This window comes from Pongo pygmaeus, chromosome 2, assembly GCF_028885625.2.
Source record: "Pongo pygmaeus isolate AG05252 chromosome 2, NHGRI_mPonPyg2-v2.0_pri, whole genome shotgun sequence".
Taxonomy (NCBI): Eukaryota; Metazoa; Chordata; class Mammalia; order Primates; family Hominidae; genus Pongo; species Pongo pygmaeus.
The window spans coordinates 208,982,599-209,005,355 of NC_085930.1; the positions used below are offsets into that span (position 1 = coordinate 208,982,599).

The window sequence follows — 22,757 nt, forward strand, 5'->3', positions numbered from 1 at the left end:
TTTACTAATGTCTCAGCAAGTTAGTGGGTGATAGATATGGATTCCCATATCTTTCTGTCCACAAAGCCCACAAGTTCTCCCCTTGTTAGGCAGGCTGGGTACCAGGCCCTGCTTCTGGGCTCTGCTCCTTTTCCTGCTAGGCAGTCATGGCAGAATTGACAAAAACGTTTTCCCCCTTCACCACCTGGAGCAGAGCCCATGAGAGGGGCTGGGGAACAGGCCATTAGGCCCCACACCCACCATTCAATGTCTTCAGGATTGTGGTCTCTCAGGACTCTTGCCCCACGTGCTGGCAGCACTCCCGGTGTCTGGGTGTCTTGTGAGGTTGTACAGGACCCAGTAGAGGCCACTGGCTATGCTGTCATATCTTAAGAGGCAGCCAGGCAGGCTTGTGTCTCTTGGCTGCTTCAGCACCAGAGGATGGACAGCGCCCATGCACTGAGGCCCTCGGGAGAATGGGAGGGGGGAAGGAGGGGCAGAATGGAGTGACGCAGGGTCCATCCACCATGTCCTTGGATGGAGACCCCTGTTCCCATAGTAGCCCCACACCGGGACCACCGGCACTCACGAAGATGCCAGCCTCCATTTATACGTCCTCATCTGACAATTCCTTCCCATTTTCATCCTGGAGACCAGACCTCTGAACACACTAGCTCTGAGGCCACCTGAGCCTAACCTGAGAGAGTCCCGTATCTGAGTGTCCCTCTCCTTTATCCAGTACCTTCCATGGCTCCCCAGAGCCCTCCAGATTAAGTTCAAGTCCTTTGATCAGACGCTTGATCTCAAGTTCCATTCTACTTCCTGAATTAAGACCCCAGAGAAGCTCACCTTGCTCGGCACAAGTGCATCACTGAAGTCCGAAGTCTGGAACGTGGCCTTGGCCTTGAGGGAGTCATCAACACTGTGGCTAGTGAGGGTGCAGTCCTGCTCCAGGATGATGGTGTCTGAAGTTGTCACCAAGTCATAGGCCCTGCAGAAGCATCACTCCTCAGGAGTGAGGTAGTACAGAAAGCTCATGCACAGGCAGATCACTATGAGGGCACTGAGCTCCAAGATGGTGGCAATATATTCACTGGGATTCCTGCAGGGTGAGGCTGGGGAGAGGAAGCAGCTCCATAACACATATGAAACCCTGGAAGCACTTCCCAGCCAGAATCTCAGGACTACATTACACCCAGAAATGAAACAGGTGCCCTCTGAGCACACTTTTCTCTCTGCCTCCCACTCTGAGCTGCCTTCTGGCCCCGCATGCCCCAGCCTGGCCCAGGGCTTGGAGCCCAGCAGGTCTTCAGTCCATGGTGCTGACTGCTCCCTGGGCCAGGAGAGCCCTTGGTGGCTCTGTGACTCCTCCTGTGGAACCGCTGCCTCTGCCTTGGGACCTCCCAATTCCCATGGGAAACTCTCATAGCTATGGATTGCCCCACCTGTCCTGGGATCCTCCAGCCCCATAGGCCTTACTTGATTCCTTAGCCCTCCCAGAACATGACATGCTTCTTAGAATATGGCTTATGTCCAGGGCCATCTGTGGATGTTTGCTGGGGACCTCTTGTGTTCTCCTTTATGGTCTGTATGGCAGGGCCAAGAGGAGAAACCAGTCCAACCTCAGAATGGACAAAAGGTTCACTGCCACAAATGGCAACCACCAAACAGTCAGCAGTGCTTCTGGAAGGAAAGGAGGTTTCATTCTGCAAAAAGCTCCTTGTTTGACTTCTTTCCGAAGCCAGGGAAAAGTACCAAGCCCAGCTTACTTGTGGTGCCTACATTACCATCTGTGCCTAGGATGTGCGACGGGCCCCTCCTCCCACTGCAGGGTTGACGTTCCTTCCAGCTGGAGACCTGGGCTCCTGGCACCGCCTGGCCTCTTTGTCCTGCTCTGGATGAGCATGGAAAGGCTGTACCTGGTATTTCCCTAGGTCCATGGTTTCCACCTTCAGACATCCAGCAGGAGTGACCATGCCCAGCCCCACATCTGAAAGTGGACTCCCTTGTAGATCAGCCGAGACATCTACAGATGGAAGAGAGCTCGGTGAGACAGCCTACAGGGGGACCCCGGGGAGGATCAGGGCCAGAGGATTCTGGAGGTTACCAGCCTTGGGCTCTGTGGTTCCTCAAAGAGGTTAGGTCTACCTAGGACCAGCCTCCCCTCCCACGATTCAGAGTGGATGAGTGCTCAGCATCAGGAACTCTGATCTGGACCTACTTTTTCATTTAGGTCACCAAGAGACAACCCCTAACCCCTGAGCTAGGGATGGTCCAAGCTCTGGCATGAGATTCTCTTCTAGCAACGTGATGCTTGCAGGGACAGGTAGAAAAGCTGATGACCAGGCCTGCTGTCCTCCAGGTAAGGACAGTGTGCCACCCATCCTCTGAGAGGCAGGTGGTGCCAGGCCACAGAACTGGGTGCCAGTACCCCTGGCTCTGCACACTGCAGTCATAGAGGTCCTGCCCTCTCCACATTATTTTCTTGCTGCTCCTAGATTTCTTCTAGTCATTAAGCATTTTGAACCATCTTTCTATGCATCCAATTTGACATTTTTGCTCTCAGATAAAACACAATAAAGTAAGCTAAGCCAGCAGGATTCCTGGAGGGGACCTTGGATGCTGGGTCTCGGGCTCCATGGCCCTGATAGGACTGAACCAGAAGGAGCCAGGGAAGGACAAACCCTGAGGCTAGGGCCCTATGACTCAATGGCCAGTGGTGGCCTGGCCTTATGGCCCCAAAATACCCTGTCCTCAGGCCACAGACACCATGGGCTTTGGTCAGGTCCCAACTTCCCAGTAGTGTCCTGACACTAGCGGGTACTGACCGCTGAGCCACAACCACAGTTCTGGGTTTTGGGTTTGGTAAAACCACCTCAGGGACAGAGTTCTGGGGTTGGGTTTGGCAGAAACCATGGCACCTCCCAGGGATGGTGTGTCACTCCTGCTTGCCACCAAATGTGCACATAGGCTGTCCCCCCTGTCCAGCCCATCCTGCTGGACAGGATGGAGGAAGTCAGGGAACAGACAGGGTGGACAGCTGGGGTGCAGGGAGAGGCAGGTGCATGCTGGGAGGTCAGACCCTGTGAGGGCTGTGGGGGCATCAGGTGGAGTGGACTCAGGTGCACCCTCAGTGCACTGGGCAGGTCTCAGGCCAGGCTCCCTGGACCCCAGCTGTGTGATGTGGTCACTCCCTGGGGGACTGCTGTCAGGCCCCAGTCACCCACCCTGGGCAGCACCGTCCCATCTCAGGGCTGGGCTTTCTGAGTCCTGAGACAGAACAGTACTGTCCAGGCCTGACAGACTGGGGGGACCTGCCAATTCCTCCATCCCTAGACCAGCCTCGCACACAGCATGGACAGTCTCTCACCTTCACCTTCAGGGCACGGACTGATCCTTCTCATTCTAAGGCAACCAAGGCAGAGCTGAGGACCTGCGCCAGGCTAGGAGCCAGTCCCCTCCCTAAGTGGGCCTGATGGAAGCACCATCCTTGTCCCAATCCGCAGCAAGTTTCAGCCCAGGAGACACACAGGGAAGGGAGGACGGGGTCTCCCTGCTGGCTGTCACTGGAAAAGCAGGACCTGGGAGCAGAGGGAGCTCAGGGCTGGCAGGGGATGCTCCAGGCCCATGGAGAGCTCAGGCTGCACCCCGGGGCTGCCCCTCCTGGGCTAGAGGCTGTGTCCTCTGCAGGATCTGAGAAAGCCCAGTCCTGAGATGGGACAGTGCTGCCCAGGGTGGGTGGCTGGGGCCTGACAGCAGTCCCCCAGGGAGTGATCACATCACCCAGCCTGGGTCAAGGGAGCCTGGGCTGAGATCTGCCCAGTGCACTGAGGGTTCGCCTGGAGCCCACCCCACCTGACGCCCCCACAGCCCTCGCAGGGTCTGACTTCCCAGCATGCACCTGCCTCTCCTTACACCCAAGCTGCCCACGTGCCTATTGCCTGGCTTCCTCCATCCTGTGCAGCACATAGACCGTGACCATCTCTCCAGCCACTCTGGCCCTTCCTTTAACTTTGTCCTGTCAGGATCCCTGAGCAGGATCCTCCAGGTCCATCCAAACACCTGCTTTGTCCACTTTCGACTGGGCTGTTGGGCGCCACTGGGCCGTCCCAGCTGTCCACAGGGCCCTCAATAACACGCATTGCACCTGTGATCTCCCAGCAGCGCTCATCACCCCCCAGTGACCAAGTCCCTGCTGGCCAGACCCCGCATATGAGGTCCTCCCCGACCAAACCCTCACTGATTAGACCCCCATCAGGAGGTCCCACTAACCAGGCCTCCACTGCCAGGCCCACAATGACCAGGACTTCACTGACCAGGACCTTACTGACAAGGCCTCACTGACCAGGTTCCACTGATCATGACCCCATTGCCTGGCCCCACAGATGAGGCCCCACTGACCAGGCCTCCAGGGAACAGGCTGCCACTGACCAGGCCCCTAGTAACCAGGCCTGAGGTGACCAGATGCCCCTGACTGTGACCCTAGTGAGTAGACCCCAATGGACAGGCACCCACTGCTGAGATCCCCGCTGACCAGGTCACCCCGTAGACCTATGCTACAAAAGCCACAACTGACCAAGTCTTCTCTGACCAGGCCCCCATTGATTAGGTTCCACTGACCAGGCTGCCCTGACCAGGACCCCACTGACAAGGGCCTCACTGATGAGGACACGCCCACCAGGCCCTGCTGACTATGTCCCTTGTGATCAGGCCTCCACTGAATAGCACCCCTTGACCTGGTCACCAGTGACCCAGCCCATGCTGACAATGCCACCACTAAGCCCCAGCTGACCAGGTCTCCACTGACCAAGCCCCACAGCCCAAGTTTGCACTGACCAGACACCAAACAACTGGCTGCCACTAGGTCCCCACTCACTAAGACCCCTCTACTAGATCCCCCTAATGAGACCCTCTCTAAACAGACTCCTGCTGACCATGCCCCCATTAAATAGGCCTCACCGACTAGGTCAGTCCCAACTGACTAGCTCCACTGACCAGGCCCATGCTGATCAGGCCCCTCCTAACCATACCAGAAGGCCAAGCGGCAATGAGATGTTTCATATGGCAGGAGTAGAAGCAAGACAGAGAGAGGAAAGAGGGGCCACATCTTGTTATAAGACCAGATCTCATGATAACTCACTATCAGGAGATCAGCATCAAGAAGATTAACCATTGGTGAAGGATCCGCCACCCACACCACAGCCCACTGTTTCCAGGCAGAGGCCTCCTGCAGAGGCAGAGCCTCTTGGAAAACCTCTGCTAGGGCAGTGCAGAAGGAAAATATGGGCTTGGAGCCCCCACACAGGAGGCCACCATCCTCCAGAGCCCAGATTCATAGACAAACCGACGGCTCGCACCCTCAGTATGGAAAAGCCACAGGCACTCCACACCAACCCAGCCCATGAGAGCAGCCGTGGGGGCTAAAGCCTGCAAAGCCACAGGTGCACTGCCCTAGTAGAGGTTTTCCAGGAGCCTCTGCCTCTGCAGCAGGTTACCCCCCTTCCTCCTACCCCTACCCTCTCACCACCCTACTACCAACGTACTCCTCCCTACCCTACCCACTCCTTTTTCTTCCACCCCAACCCCCTCCTGTCATGATTAAATCACCTCCCACCAGGCCCCACCTTTAACAATCCCGATTACAATTCCACATGAGTTTTGGCAGGGACACAGAGCCAAATTTTATTATTCTGTCCCTGACTCCTAAAATCTCATGTCCTTCTCACATTGCAAAATACAATGATGCCTTCCCTACAGTCCCCTAAAGTCTTATGTCATTCCAGCATTTATACAAATGTGCAAAGCTTAAAGTGTCATCTGACACAAGGCTACAGTCCCTTAGGCCCATGAGCCTCTGAAATATAAAGCAAGTTAACTACTTCCAAAGCACAGTACTTGCACACACAGTGGGTAAGCATTCCCAGCCAAAAGGGAGAATTTTGCCAGAAAGAACAAAGCACAGATAGGACTTACAGTCTCCAAACCCAGAAGGCCAGTCATTCAATCCTACAGCTCTAAAATCACCCTTTTTGAAACCTTGTCCCACATCCAGGGCACAGGGGTGTGAGGGCTGGGCTCCCAAGGCCTTGGGCAGCTCTGCACCTGTGGCTTTGCAGAGTTTACACCCCATGGCTGCCCTCATGGGCTAGGCTGGTATTGAGTGCCTGTAGCTTTTCCCCACTGACGGTACAAGCTGTTGGGGGGGGGGGGTCTATGAATCTGGGGTCTGCATGATGGTAGCTTCCAATGTGGGGGCTCCAACCCCATATTTTCCTTCGGCACTGCCCTAGTAGAGGTTTCTTATGAGGCTCTGCCTTTTGGGGATGCTGTTGCCTGGACACCCAGGCATTTCCATACAACTTCCAAAATCTATACAGAGGCTCCCAAGCTTCTAGTCTCATGCTCTGTCCACCTAGTGGCTTAACACTATGAGGAAGTTACCAAGGCTTCTAGCTCGCACCCTCTGAAGCAGTGACACAGGCTGTATCTGTGCATCTTTCAGCCATGGCTGGAGCTGGAGCTGGAGCTGCAGGGATGCAGGCAGCAGTGTCCTGAGGCTGCACACAGAGGGAGCTCATGGGACTGGCCCAGGAAACCATACTTCTCTCCTAGGCCCCAGGGCCTGTGACAGCAAGGGCTGCTGTAAATGTCTCTGAAATGCCTTCAAGGCCTTTTTCCTATTGTCTTGGCTGTTAGCACTGGACTCCTTTTTATGCAAATTTATGAAGCCTTCCCGATTTTCTTTTTGACCAATTGGCCAGGCTGCAAATTTTCCAAACTTTTGAGTTTTGCTTCTCATTTAATATAAGAGTTGGGACTCATTTAATATAAGTCCCAACCAGAGGTCATTTCCTCAGTCACACATAAAAGCACAGGCTGTTCGATGCAGACAGGACACATCTTGAGCTTTGCTGCCTAGAAGTTTATTCGACCAGCCATGCACTAAGTCATCACCCTCAAGTTCAAAGTTTCACAGTGTGGACGGCAAGTCATCCAGGTGCCGAGGCAAGAGACCGAGGGCATGAGCTCTTCCAGTGTAATAAAATATATAAAACAAGAGTTATACTAGATCTAGATCATAGACATGATTATATATGAATATCATTCATCATTAGTTTGTAGCAATGACTCTTTATTCCAATATTATAATAATCCTTGCTCTACAATCATAACCTAGGAAAAACCAGGCCATACAGAGATAGGAGCTGAGGGGACATAGTGAGAAGTGACCAGAAGACAAGAGAGCCTTCTGTCATGCCCGGACAGGGCCACCAGAGGACTCCTTGGTCTAGCGGTGACGCCAACGTCTGGGAAGACACCCGTTGCCAAGCGGACCGTGGTCTAGCGGTAGCCTCAGTGTCAAGGAAAAACACCCGCTACTTAGCAGACCAGGCAAGGGAGTCTCCCTTTCCCCTGGGGAGTTTAGAGAAGACTCTACCCCTCCACCTGTTGTGGAGGGCCTGACATTAGTCAGGCTCGCCCGCAGTTATCTGGAGGCCTAACCGTCTCCCTGTGATGCTGTGCTTCAGTAGTCACGTTCCTAGTCCGCTTTCATGTTCCATCCTGTACATCTGGCTCTGCCTTTTAGGTAACAGTAGCAAAATTAGTGAAAGTACTAAAAGTCTCTGATAAGCAGAAATAATAGTGTAAGCTGTCTCTCTCTCCCTCTCTCTCTCTCTGCCTCTGCTGCCAGGTAGGGAAGGGCCCCTGTCCAGTGGACACGTGACCCACGGGACCTTACCTATCATTGGAGATGGCTCACACTCCTTATCCTGCCCCTTTTGTTTTGTATCCAATAAATAACAGTGCAGCCAGGCATTCGGGGCCACTACCAGTCTCCGCATCTTGGTGGTAGTGGTCCCCCAGGCCCGGCTGTCTTTTCTTTTATCTCTTTGTCTTGTGTCTTTATTTCTACACTTTCTCGTCTCCACATATGGGAGAAAACCCACTGACCCTGTGGGGCTGGACCCTACATCACAGATCTCCAGGGCAGGGTCGCCATGAAGCCATGTTCTTTGCTACAGCAAAACAAAAGTACCCTTGGCTTCTGTTCCTAGTAAGTTCCTCATTTTCATCTGAGACCTTCTAAGTCTGGCCTTTACTGTCCATTTTCCTGTCAGGCTTTTGATCACAAGTATTTAACAATTCTTTACAAAGATCCAAACTTTCCCTCATCTTCCTGTCTTCAAAGCCCTCCAAACTCTCCTGACCTCTGTTTGCTAGCCCCTTCTGAACTTGCTTCTGCATTATCAGCTATCTTTGCTGCAGCCTGGCAATGTGGTAAAGGAAGACAAGTCCATTTTGAGGGGGAAAATTCAAGAAGGCTTCAGATACTTGAATGAAAAGAAGCTGAGTGCTGATTGTCAAGACAACAGGGAAAAGGCCTTGAAGACATTTGATAGATCCACTTTGCAGTACTAATATTCTCTATGATCATAAACAAAAGAGGTTTAATTGGCTCATGATTCTGCAGGACTCAGGAAGCCACCCAATCATACCAGAATGTCAAGGGGCAATGAGAGGAATGAGGTGGCACACCCCATTATACAACCAGATCTCATGAGAAAAAGGAAACAGGCAGTTTTAGAAAAAAGCAAAGGGGCAGAGATATGTGTTGACTTAAAGACTTTGAAGAAATCTAGAGATCTTTCCTGACAAAATGTCAACAAAATGAAAGATATGCAGAACCATGTAGAGAAAGGCAATGAGAGAAAAATATTCATTAGAATCAGAAAACCAACTTAATTGCTCAGTAAATAAATAGAAAAGTAGCTGTGTTCAGGGCTTCAAAGACACATTCCATTTAAAAAAAATCTGTGATCAAAACATGAATGCTCATTTTACTCTTTTTTAAGTTATACATATATTTATATATATATAAAATTTATTTCTGTAAAACAGAAGTTTAATAGCATGTATACTTCATGTATACAACACAGGGGCCCATGTAAAATGAGTAAATTTCCACGATATGTTTTATATTTAAAAGAAAAAAAGGCAGAAACAAAATACAAGCTACATATCAAGATAAAATTTGATGTTAAAAGAATGACACGAATAGGTCTCCTTTAAAGAATCTGAATGCAGCAGAGAAGGATACTGAAAAAGGAAGATGACCAAAGACAGCAAAAATATCTTCAGAAACAATAACTGAAACTAGATAATGAAGAGTGCAGTTGACATTACATGTCCAAGGCTTTGTCATTATTGTTTTCAAAATCATTAAAGAATAAATGGCCGGGTGCAGTGGCTCACGCCAACTTTTCGAGGCCAAGGCGGGTGGATCACAAGGTCAGGAGTTCGAGACCAGCCTGACCAACATGGTGAAACTCCATCTCTACTAAAAATACAAAAATTAGCCAGGTGTGGTGGCCCATGCCTGTAATCCCAGCTACTCAGGAGGCTGAGGCCAGAGAATTGCTTGAACCTGGGAGGTGGAGGTTGCAGTGAGCAGAGAATGCACCATTGTACTCCAGCCTGGATGACAGACTCAGACTCTGTCTCAAAAAAAAAATAGAAGTGTAGCATTTTGACATTCAAAAAAATTTCAGATTGTGTTGTTTCTTTTTTTATATGTTTTTAATATAATTTTTTTCATCCCAACCTTGCCCCAGCAGCTCAGCTGACTCCCACCCCATGACGCGCATGCGTACAATGTTGTGAGTTTCCGAAATACATTTTAAAATAGATTTCATTTAATTATGAAAATGCAGACATAAAATGAATATGTATCTAGGTTTTAGTCAAGTAAAATTAGAGTTAAATCAATTAATAAATGATTAAAATGTTCTACAATATGAAAACCATACCCAGATGCCTCTTCCTCTAATTCATGATTTTTCTTCCTTATTTGATACACATTATACTCCAGTGATGATATTAACTCAAAAAGTTTTCTTAATTCTTCATTTTCTTCTTCAGGCTTGAAAAAGAAAGTGATGCACATGTATGTTTATTGCAACACTTTCTTTTTCAAGCCTGAAGAAGAAAATGAAGAATTAAGAAAACTTTTTGAGTTAATATCATATTCACAATAGCAAAGACTTGGAACCAACCCAAATGTCCAACAATGACAGACTGGATTAAGAAAATGTGGCACATATACACCATGGAATACTATGCAGCCATAAAAAATGATGAGTTCATGTACTTTGTAGGGACATGGATGAAGCTGGAAACCATCATTCTCAGCAAACTGTTGCAAGGACAAAAAACCAAACACTGCATGTTCTCACTCATAGATGGGAATTGAACAATGAGAACACATGGACCCAGGAAGGGGAACATCACACACCGGGGACTGTTGTGAGGTGGGGGAAGTGGGGAGGGATAGCATTAGGAGATATACCTAATGCTAAATGATGAGTTAATGGGTGCAGCACACCAACATGGCACATGAATACATATGTAACAAACCTGCACGTTGTGCACATGTACCCTAAAACTTAAAGTATAATAATAAAAAAAAATTTTTAAAAAGCCTTTTATTTGGCAATAGTTTTAGATTATTCTAGGTTGCAGATAGTACAGAGAGTTCTTGTATAACCCTCACCTGGTTTCCTCTAATGTTAACATTTTACATAACAATGGTACATTTGTTGAAATTAACATTGGTACATTACTATTAACTAAACTCCAGACTTTATTCGGGGAAAAAAAAAGAAAAAGAAAGTGATTAAAATTATTTTTGTAAAATCTAGAGACCCTCTTCTATCTTAAAAATGTTATTTCTCATAAGTTGATGAGTAATATGTATTCAGGCAGGTGTATAAAGCACATTTTATAAACCTGATGCCAATAAGGACAGATTTCAAAAATAGACGCTTTTCTTAAAACAGCTAAAAATGATTCATACTTTCATCATTATATTTTCTGAAATTTAAGCTGCCAAAAATGAGGGTTAAAAGTGGGGGTTTTAACACATAAAATACTAAGGGTTAGTTAAAAAAAAAAGAGTAGTTATATTTACATTTTAGTTTTTAAAGATGCTTTAGAAACATTGTCATTAATAGTTAAAGATATTCCAAATTTTGTTAAATTACATTTAACTAAGATGATTTTTAGAAAACTCTTATCTAGTTCCCACCTGTCTTCACGCTGATCTAAATATTCTTTCTCTGTTAGTATTCACCCATAGATTTCAGTTTTTTCCCTTTCTCTTAATCATTTCTCTTTAAATAAAGTTTTTTCTATAATAAAAACATAACTTTTGTCTACTTTTTGTAGATTTTCTATTATCCTGCTTCTCCCCTTCCATTGGACTCTATGACACATGGTCTCATCCAGAAATCTATTTTTCATCACTTATTGTGTTTTTTATACCGCAATCTGATTTTTAAATAATTCCAATAAAAAAGTCCAAGGGTCATGAAGGACTTTATCCTGCTTTACTCAGCAGAAACTGCGAGTAGACCAAATGCTCCCTCTCCTCCTCTGAAACCACTTTATTTCTAAATGCAGCAACCTCTGATGTTCGGTCCTATCACTTTCTATTCCTGTTTTTTTCTGTCTTTTTTTTTTTTTTGAGACGGAGTCTTGCACTGTTGTCCAGGCTGGAGAGCAGTGGCATGATCTCCGCTCACTGCAACCTCTGCCTCCCAGGTTCAAGCGATTCTCCTGCCTCAGCCTCCCACGTAGCTGGGATTACAGGTACCCACCACCATGCCAGGCTAATTTTTTGTATTTTTAGCAGAGACGGGGTTTCACCATGTTGGCCAAGTTGGTCTTGAACTCCTGACCTCATGATCTGCCCACCTCAGCCTCCCAAAGTGCTGGGATTACAGGCATGAGCCACCACGCCCAGCCACTATTCATCTTTTAAATTCTCTCGGGATTCCTAAAATCTTAAAATTTTGACCCAGATTCCCTAATCTACATTTCCAGCTCTGACCTTCTTCTTGAGGCCTCTTCTTTCTAGTACACATATTATAGACAATATTCTCAACCACACACTCAGACATTGCTACTTGGTGCAGGTTACTTTTGTAGATAGTGAATCATGTCTATTTCATGTTGATTCTTATTGATGTTACTGTGAATATAGTGTTATTTTCTAATCTCAAAGGGGGATCATCTCACCCTTAGGATATTGACCAGCATACTTTGTTCTTTTTTTTTTTTTTTCTTTTCTTTTTTTGAGATGGAATCACACTCTGTCATCCAGGCTGGAGTGCAGTGGCACCATCTTAGCTCACTACAACTTCTACCTCCTGGGTTCAAGTAATTCTCCTGCCTCAGCCTCCCAAGTAGCTGGGACACAGGTGCACACCACCATTCCTGGCTAATTTTTATATTTTTAGTAGAGACAGGGTTTCACCATATTGGCCAGGCTGTTCTTGAACTCCTGACCTCAGGTAATCTACCTACCTTGCCCTCCCAAAGTGCTGGGATTACAGGCTGTGCCACCGCACCCGGCCCTTTTTTTCTTTTATAATGAAAACTTTCCCATGAGAATCAGATGATCAATTGTTTGCCTTTGTTTTCTTGTGAAGAATTTCCTCTCCATAGAGATATGGCATGATGAAAGTCTTGTTCTAAAGTTTCTTTTGGGGGACACTCAACGATATCACTGGGAAGCTCCAGTCAAGTAGAGATCTCCCTTCTTCCCGATCGAGATTCTTTAACCCAAAATGGTGCCCACCAAATGTCTTAATCCAGGTAGTCTCTTGCTGATAAATTAATGAAATAAGAACCTTCTGAAGAAGTTAGAGGCTATTGATTGAGATGGTTTAAAGCTGTCCCTTATTAAATGTTTTACTCCCAAGGCAGAGATCAAAGTGGCTAATAATTCTATGCCTGATGTCTAACTCACTTCTGTGGGATCTATACAAAACGTTTTATTTATGAGACAGAGTCTTGCTGTTACCCAGGTGGCCTGACCACTGCTCACTGCAGCCTCAATATCCTGAGCTCAAGTGACCCTCCTACCACAGCTTCCCAATGTAGCTAGGACTAGAGGCATGCACCCCTATGTCTCAGATAACTGTTAAGATTTTTTTTTTTTTTTGGTAGAGGCAGGGTCTCACTTATATTGTGCTGGCTGGTCTCCAATTCCTGTGCTCAAGCACTGTTCCTGCCTCAGCCTCTCAAAGTGCTAGGATTACTGGCATGAGCCACCTCACCCAACCAGGTGTTTCATGGAATGGTTTGAGGCAGTATCTACACAGAAGCCAGAAGGTCTGTGTCTGAATCCCAGCTCTACCAGATACTAGCTGTGTGACTTGAGCAAATTAACTTTCTGTGTCTCTGGTTCTTTATCTATGAAATGGAGAGAATAATACCATCTACTTCACTGGGATGTTGGGAAGATTAAACCAGGGACTGACATGAAGCCCTTAGAAAAGTATATGGTGCATAGAGAGCTGCAGATAAGATTTGCTTAGAAGCACTTAGAAGAGTACATGGCACATAGTGAGCTACAGATAATATTTGCTATTAGCATAATAATTTTTACTGTTTTTTATATCTTGACAATTGTATGTGTTAGGCAGGTGGCATTCCAATGGAAGTGGTCTCCTATAGCTGAACTGAATCATTCTTCACACTACTGAAAATGGCAGCAAATGGGGAGAGGGAGCATATAATTTATAGCTTACTTTTCTGTCTGTATGACTCAGTGGGCAACAGTCACGTATGTACTACAATGTAAATAGCACCTCCTGGATTGAGTAGTACATAACCGACATGACCAGCAGAGACAGGCTGAGCCACTGAGCTGAAAACCCTGGACTCTACTTCTAAAGCAAGGCTTCTGAATCAATTTTCTCCCAGCAGCTGTTGATGTGGCACTGCTTTCACGAGCACTCTGCTGAGCACTCAGATTAAGATGCTGTGCTATCAATCATAAGACAAGCTGCAGCCAGAACTGTTCAGCTGACAAACTGGCAGCCATCCAGAAATACAGTTCTGTCTACATAGTGAAGGAAGGCAAATTTAGATTCTTTTTTCATACTGAGAAAAACATGAGCATTTGATTGAACAATTCGCCTCTATTAGACTAATTGGTTTTAATTTCATATTTAATTGCTAAAAATACATTTAGAATAAAAGATTTACTGTGTCAGTGTCTCAAAGAAGAAATAATTGGTATGGTATAAAGTATTCTGTTCTACGCTAAAAGCTGCCAAGCTAAAATATTTTTAATTTATACAAGGATAGGTGACATGCATGTCATATATTATTTTCCCTTTAATCAAATTTATGATGAGACAAAATTATCTTCCATTAAAATTAAAGCCATGTAAAATTAAGGGCTAAGTTGTTCTGCAGACTGGGCAACAAGTGCTGAGTCATAAGGTGAATGACAGTCAGAACAGTCAGAGAAAGCTTCATGAAGAGAAAACTGCCTGCCAGGTCTGAATGAATGAGGCTAGATGAGCAGAAACTGAGAAGGCAGGAAGGACAGCATGGGTAAAACTGGTGCTGAAATCTGCCCAATTAACTCTGAGGATAAAGTACAATGGCAGGGAATTAAAAACATATGTCCATATAATAACCTGTAAATGAATCTTCACAGCAGCTGTTTTCATAATAGCCAAAAAGTGGAAACAACCTAAAGGTCCATCAACTGATGAATGAATGGAAAACTGGTGTAGCCGTGAAATCGACTGTTATTTGACAATAAGAAGAAATAAACTACTGATATGTGCTACAACATGGATAAAACTCTGAAAACATTATGCTAAGTGAAAGAGCCAGTCAGAAAGGACTTCATATTGTAAGACCCTAGTTATGTAAAATATGCAGACCACGCAAATCTTTGGAGACAAAAGCAGATGGTGGTTGCCTGCAACTGGGGTAGGTGGAGAGACATGGAGAAGGGTTGCAATCATGGCTAAGAGATGTGGGGTTGCTTCTCAAAGTGGTGAAAATGTTCTAGCATTGATTGTGGTGATGGTTACACAACGCTGTGAATATACTAACAGACACTGAGATGTACATTTTAAATGGTTGAACTGTATGACGTGAATTATCTCTCAGTGAAACTGTTTTTAAAATCCAATGGTAGGATCAAGATAATTTTCTCAACTCTCTATTTTAGATGTACATACTCTATCAGATCTGAATATTTCTATGCCATTTACAGTATATTTTAAATGAAAGGGAGATGAAGGCAATGCCTAACTTTGCAAGTAGTTTGTAAATTAACCTAAAACGTGCATTTCAAAGAACAGTATGATGGCCTTTCTGTACAAGTTAACCTAGAATCCATGAAATGAATAGGCACAGCTTCTGTGTCCATTCACGAAAGTGAAGAAATAAGATCAACTTTCTGGAACGTTCCATTAAACACTCTCCTCTGACTTAATCTGGCTTGCCTCACCAAGGCAATAAGGAAATTATCTAAAAATACTGTTTAACAGGAAAAAAGCCAATTTTCTGTGAGGAATGATGTATAATTCTCAACTTTCCCAAGAGAAAATATTGTAAAACGTATGCAATTATTTTTCAAAATGGCAGAATAAAAACCAGAGTTTAATAAATAAGTACATTATAAAAGTAATAAAATGGTAATAATTAATTATAATAAAAATACAAAATCAAGCTGTCCACTGAAATTAGTATCCTAAAACAGTTTATATTATTCAACCAGCTACAGATTAACTGTCGACCTGTTAAATTCCATACATATTTGATTTCCTACTTGAAGCCTGTGTCTCATCCAAATTAATATGACAATGTGATCTGCCTTCCAGTGGAGACTCTGACACAGGAAATTTTTTAAGGTGACTGGCCAGTTGTTCTGAGGTTGCCTTACAGTCCCTGATATTTTTGTTATTAATTTTATAAATTGCCTTATTATTAAATTATGTTAATATTTAACTCTAACATGCATACTTTGAAAATTATTACCACACACATAGATTAGCTTTCTTTTCCTCATATGTACACATTCTCCTTTATTACTGAATTCAGTGAGGGGACATAGAAGCTGTTGTCTTCCTGCCAGACTGGTATTCTCCTACATGACAGATGGATTCAGCCCACTATTCATTCATCTCAGACCCTCAACTCAACCTGACTTCCTCACACATTCAGTCGCCTGTTCAAATCCTTCCGACAGATCCCTATCTCAGAATAAAAGTAAAATTCCAACGGCCTTCAAGGCCCTAGGTAACATGGCCTCTACCTCCTTCCCTGACCTCAGCCCCTACAACTCTGTCCCGTACTCACTTCATTCCCAGTCTCCGTGAACTCTGCCGCCCCTCATTAGTCTGAAAAAGGGGAGTCAACGTCAAACTCACAAAGCACAGACAGCTACAAGTATCTTTCTACTGGGCAAAGTTATATCCAACTGATAGTCATTGAGACTTAAAATATAAATTATGAGCTAATTATTAATAAAAATATTCAAAGTAAATTATAAATACCTACCAGTGGGAACATTAAATCAACATTTTTTTGCTAAAATTTACCACATTTATTCCAAATTGTGATTTTATAACAAGTAGATGTCTTTAAAATATTAAGTGGTCAGAAAAATACATGTGAGACTGACATATTTTCAGACTTCAGTCACATTGATGTGAATCAAAATAAAGTTATACCGACTAAAGTTATACCGACTAAAGTTATACCGACTAAAGTTATACCGACTAAAGTTATACCGACTAAAGTTTTACCAACTAAAATACATGAAAGAGCCACCGAAGGAAAAGCATCACAAGACAGAGCAACACACTTCAGTTCATCTGCGAAATCTAGAATTAAGTGTCAAAGTGGCTCACTTAATTGAATCTTAATTTCAAAATACTTATTTCAGGTACAAGCATCTCCATTTATCTGCTTCATTATGGTCTTAAAATGTGGCAACATAGAGAAATTAAATTTATTATTTCAGCAGCATAAGACTACATACCTTATGAACATTACTCTGTAGCTACTAAAATTTCATAGGTGACATAATGTGTTTACTCAAAGGAAAACATCTGTCAGCTCCACCTTTTATTTCCTGGAAACAAGGTATGTTTCCAAGCTGATACAGTAAACACATTTTTTTTGGTTTTTCATTAAAACAGCTTTGCTAAAATGTGATTTACATACTACAGAATTGATCTGTTTTAACATACAGTTCAAGGATTTTTAGCAAATTTACAAGTCATGCAGTCATCTTTACAGTCCAGCTTCAGAACATTTTCATCACTCCAGGACGATCCCTCATGCCCCATCAGCAGTCACGACCCATTTCCAGCCCCAGCCCTACAGAAACATTCATCTTCTTTCTGTCCCTATACATGCCTTTTCTGGATGTTTCATGTTAATGGAATTATACAGTATGGTGAATACATTTTCATCTATTTATTATTATATTGAACTAGATTCAACATATAGCCACAATGAAATGTTTAAATTTTCTTTCTGGAAGGTTAAAAATATTTATCTTTCTTCATACTTACTTCTCCTTCTCCTTCTTCTTTTACATACTGAAACAGTTTTTCTTTTATAAAATTATATTCATTCATTAGTTTCTTATTTTTCTCTTCTAGAAGATCTTTCTTTCCACTCTCAAGACAGCCTCCTTGGATATTAATTGCTATCTCTTTATCATTGCCTTCCTTATGAGCACCCTCTAGCTGTCGTTTAAGCAAGAGATTTTCACCTTCTAGTTGACATAGTCTCTCCTCTACACAGTTGTGCTTTCCGGTGGATTGACTCCTTTAGCTTCCTCATTTGGGTGAATCTGCTCCATTTCCTTTATTCGATGCTGTGCTTGCCTTTGGTCCATCTGTACACTTTCTAAAGCCAATGTCTTTTCCCTGAGAGCATCTCTTGTCTCATGGAGCTTACCTTTTAAGGTATTGAAATTCATCTGAGCTTTAGAAAATTGTTCAGTAAGCAACTAACTTTTATCTTTTAGTTGAGAAATAGTAGAACTTATTTTTTTATGTACAGAAAAATTATGTGCTCTCTGTAAAACAAGTTCTAGGTCTTTTGTTTCTACACTTTCATTGTGCTCATTTATAGCAGCAGCCAGTCTAGAATGGAGGAATTCAACTTCAGCTTCCAGTCCATCTGTGTGGTGTTCTTCCTTCTCCAATTTTGAATTCAGCCTTGTATTCTCAGCTTTGAGGCCATTAAGCTGTTGACAATACTGGGACATCGTTTTTGTTATCATTTCCTCATTGAGTCTTGCACTCTTTTCAAAGTTAGCATTTATTTTTCTAATACTTTTAATTTCCTGAATATATTCCTTTTCCTTTTTGAGATTGTCATTTTTTATTGTGTATAATTCCCATTTGAGTGTGGCAATATCTCCTTTCAACATGCAATTTGTATATATCACATCCTTCTTTTTTCTATAACTTTGAAAATCCTAAATAAAACAAAAGAAATTTTCAGCTAGCACTCAATGAAATAACATATCATGGTTAACTCTGAAGTGAAAGAACAACCTGTACATTCATGCAATTAAAAGTTGCTGTAAGTGGATATCCAACTGGAGAAAAAGTTGAAGCAAAACCTTGAACCTTAAAGAGCATAAATTTCAAAAAGTTCAAAACTTTATTTGAAGTCAATAAATCCATAAAACTAAAAACACACACATACATACTAGAGAATTGTTAAGAATATCAGAATTGGAAAAGCCTTTCTCTGAATTACAACAAATGCAAAGCATAAAGTAAAATATTAACAAATTCGACTAAATTAAAATCTTGGAAAAAGGAAATTGCATTTATACTCTGATATCTAACCCAGACACCACCCTGTAGTAAGAGCTTTACCTCCACGTGTATTTGGACAGATAAAATCTCTCAAAGTTTTAAAAGTTCTGTTTCCCTGATCATATTCTATTGTGATTTGACTCAACGTTTTTGTCAGTTATAAGAATTTCATTTACTAAATCATAAATCTAGACATTGTACTAAGCATTTCTACATACATACATTGATGAATTTATTATCATAATTCTTAAAAAGAGAGGTTAAAAATATAAGCAAGCTGCAGGATTTTCCCAGGGCTTCTGACTCGACTTCTAGTTCTCCATCAGATCACAGTTACTTCTGTGGTGTAAATATATCAACACAAAAACAGAGAAACAAAAAGACACAGGCAGAAAATGTGTCTTCTGTCTTTGTCACCTGGATTCTGCATGAAATAACCAGATTGAGAGGATGTGACCTTGTGGGGCTTCAGAAACAGAAAAGAAGCTTTCCCTTTTCTGCACTAAGCTATTATTTTCCCCACTGCCTTTTATCCTTATTTTTTCACTTGGATCCTGGGATATCAAAAAAGTGAAGGTGCTCACTGAAACAGAGGAACCAAAGTTTACCACAACTCAAGGAGCAGAGTGAAACTGCTGAGTTGCTAGTGCAGAATCCTAGAAAATGAGATGTTCCCCAAGTTTACATTCAATTACCACAAAAGTTTATAGCTGGAAGATATACAGAATAGTTGTCTACTCTAGCCCCATTATCTACTTGATAATAGAAGTAAAACCAAGAAACATTAAATAATTCACCCAAAGCTCCTAAGGTGGCATTACCTAGCACTTCATGGCACCAAAAGGGAAGATACAATTACATATTGCTGAATTACATAAATTACCAGATAAATATATCAAATTAGTCAAATAAATTAAAAGTGTGACTTTGGCAAAGCAATTTAATGCCTCAGAGGATGGCGGGAGGCCTCACCTGCTTTTAAGAAAATCTCTAGATTTTTGTCTATCTTTAGAACACAATGTACAGGACTCAGCTTTCTACTATAGAGTCAAATGATAAATATTTGGCTGAGGACTTATGCTACTTATATGATAAAATCATACATGTCAAAACTTACCATATTTTATTAAACAACATAATGTAAAAGTGTGATTCAGCAGAAACATTGGAGAGTGGTGATTTTTTTTAAATATGCAAAAGTATATGTATTTGTTTCCAAAAATATTTAAAATGGCCATTATGGAATTATAAGTTTAAACAGCTTGAGTCAAACAAATAAACTTGCATGCATGAAAGCACATTAAACAGACGTCTTTGGCTGATAATATTTGTTGCAACTCTCAAGGCTAGATGCATTTTCATGTCTCTTATCAGTCATTATTTCCCTCCCACTGTGTTACCATTTTATCATTTAAATAAATGTAATTCATCTTTATATGAATACAGTAAGAAGAATCTAGAGCTTATTTCTTTAGCAATTTTCTTTATGTTTAGCTGATTCAGAAGGTCACATGGTATATGGCTAAATTATTTTCCCAGCCCATGTGCCACTTGGAAGACTGATAGTGAGACTTAGGTTGACTAATGAACAAAGATTATGAGAGTGTTTTCCAGAACTGTCATTTAGATAGCAGCACTGATCTACTTTGACACATAATTACACATTTAGATAACCACACTGTAACTACACACATGAGATTTTCTTGAGTGGAAAACCAGAATGAATCAGATAATTCATAAAAAGAGAAGCAGCAAGTGAACCTCTTTCTTTTTATAGTTGAACTTTCTTTCTTCAAAGCCAGGAACTCTACTTGTAACATGCCCACCTCATTCTTAAGCCTTTGCATATCTTGCTGTAAGTCTTCTTCTAGATATGCTTTTGATGTTCTGTCACTATGGGGTGGAGAATAACTCACATTTTCTCATGCAGGTTTCATGCTTTTATAGCTATTAGCAGTGGGACTGTCATATGTGGCTCTCTGAAACATACTTGCCAGTCATCTTCTAAGCTTTAGAAGAGCTTCTAAGTTCCATATGGCTTGTGGAACAAGTGCTGTATTGGATTTTTGTTTTTGTAAGTGTCTGTAACAACAGAAATACTGTGGCTTTCTATCTGTATCACATGCTTCATTTCTTTGGAGTAAACAAACCACAAATCAAACAGACTTTTTGGATCTCTAGACTGAGGCCAATGTCTAATGTCTAATTTCCAATTAACGGTATTTTGGTTTATATTTTCTTGTCATTTGCATATCAAACTCTTGGTCCTCTTTCATTTCAACCATAACTACTGGGTTCCCTAATTTTTCAATTTCTGTATCATTACAACAATTCTCTTCATCTCTGAGAAACAGGCTACATGTCTGGTTAGTTACAAGTTTTACAGTCTGATTTATTTTCATTTGAATAAAGCTTAGAAGATGACTGGCAGGTGTGTTTGAGGGACCCAGAGTATAAATACAATGAGAAGACATGTTTGTGATGGGCTCCTTCTGTTTAGGCAATGCCTGGGATACTACAGAGTTCGACACTCCAAGATGCATCTGCTTCCTGCAGTCAGGGATATGATTCATCAGGTTAGAGGGCACTTCCTTTAATTTTGTCCCTCTTTAGAGTTACTATGTAAGAGCTCTTCCTCAGGACAAACAGTAATTTTGGATTTTTCAAAACTTTCACCAATCTTCTGTTGAACTTTCTTGTAATTAATTTTAAAGGAAGTCCTGAATATACAGATAAACACTCTTTGTCACAATTCTTACTCAGTTCTGGTTCTTGAGACATTTTTTTGCAGGTGCAAAAGTGGAAAATTAATTTGCTTGTTTTGTTTCTCAGATGTCTTTTCTGTTAGGGTGCATGTTTTAAAATTAACTTTATTCTGAATTAAGTATGAATAAAAAAATAGAAAATAATTAAAATGTAACTGTAAAACTTAATCTATGTTTTGCTACCCCTAAGTTACTGGATTATAACTAAGAAGTAAAAAATAATTTGCCTTGGCTTAACATAGGAGAAAAACATGAACCAGCAAGCTTAATTCTCACTGTTAGTTTGGACTAAACTTAATTTATTATGAATTAAATCTGCCAGAAATGGGCTCACAGATGATATGTAGTATTCTAAAGGCTTTCTCTCTTAAAAGGATTTTGACCTCAGGATACCATAAACAGTGAACCCCTACAGTAAATTCAGATTTCTGAAGATTAACTGGAAAGTAGGCAAATGCTAAATTATTAGAAGCCAAAATGAACACCAATCAGAAAGAGAATAAAATTTTTAGGTTCTACTTCAAATGCTATACTGTAATATGAGTGTTATCTAGATAGATTATCCACTTATATCCAGTTCTAATGTATTCTAAGTCCCACTAGTGACAATGGATTAAAAGATTTTAATAACATTTACTATTTATACTAAAATAAGAAGGCTATTGTTTGTACCCTGATACCAAAGTCCCATACTGGAAGTCATAATTCTCTTAATAGGCAGCTGGGTTGATTTTATGACCCCATTCTCTCCCTAAGCATAGACACTGAAGGCAACCAGAGACCAAAAAACAGAAGAAGTCTTTAACCTCAGCACTGGTGACCAGCAACATAAAACTGCAGAGTTTGAACCACTAGCAATGATGACTCCTTTATCATGAGTTGAACTCAGTGGACATCACTGTTAAATTGTTCATAGTTTCTCTTGCTTAGTAATACAACTCAATTTTTGATGTTACTTTCTTTATCATGAAGAAGGTTATAAAAATAAAAGAGCAAAGAGACTTCTGGAAATTTCTGGCCTCAATTCCAAGGGTACAGATAGCTATGAGTTACTGCAGACTGTAAGGATATTTTAAATTTTATAACTGGCTAAAATGTTTTAAAATTAAATATGAAATTATGATCTGTCTGTTGGATTCTAAAAGGACAGTCTAAAAGGTCACTTCTTTTGGACTACGCTATGTTATTAAAGAAAAACCAACCAACCAACCAACCAATATTAAACCAGAAATTTAAATTGTTATATACCTCTGGCTGTTTATTTTCACTTCTTTCAAGTGTTTCTTGCTTTTCCCCTGAAGCCACTTTTAAGTCGTGTTCTGCAGACAAAGCCATATGTTTAGTTAAAATG

The 22,757-nt window shown here is 42.3% G+C and overlaps 1 protein-coding gene across 3 annotated transcripts in view; it reads right to left on the minus strand.

Moving 5' to 3' along the window:
- LOC129032779 (putative ankyrin repeat domain-containing protein 19) overlaps window positions 1–22,757 on the minus strand; it is a 46,331-nt gene that overhangs the window by 6,870 nt on the left and 16,704 nt on the right. The window contains exons 4-6 of one of the 3 annotated variants that reach the window (XM_054480604.1): window positions 22,655–22,725; window positions 20,632–20,723; window positions 18,465–20,534 (exon numbers count right to left, since the gene is read on the minus strand). Coding sequence is in view for 1 of the 3 variants with exons in the window: in XM_054480601.2 (XP_054336576.1) it covers window positions 17,819–18,292 (474 nt within the window). In the remaining 2 variants the exon portion in view is untranslated. Of the gene's footprint in view, window positions 1–828; window positions 2,006–16,914; window positions 18,293–18,464; window positions 20,535–20,631; window positions 20,724–22,654; window positions 22,726–22,757 lie in introns of those variants that run through there. The other 2 variants (XR_008501462.1, XM_054480601.2) reach the window with 2 other exon arrangements.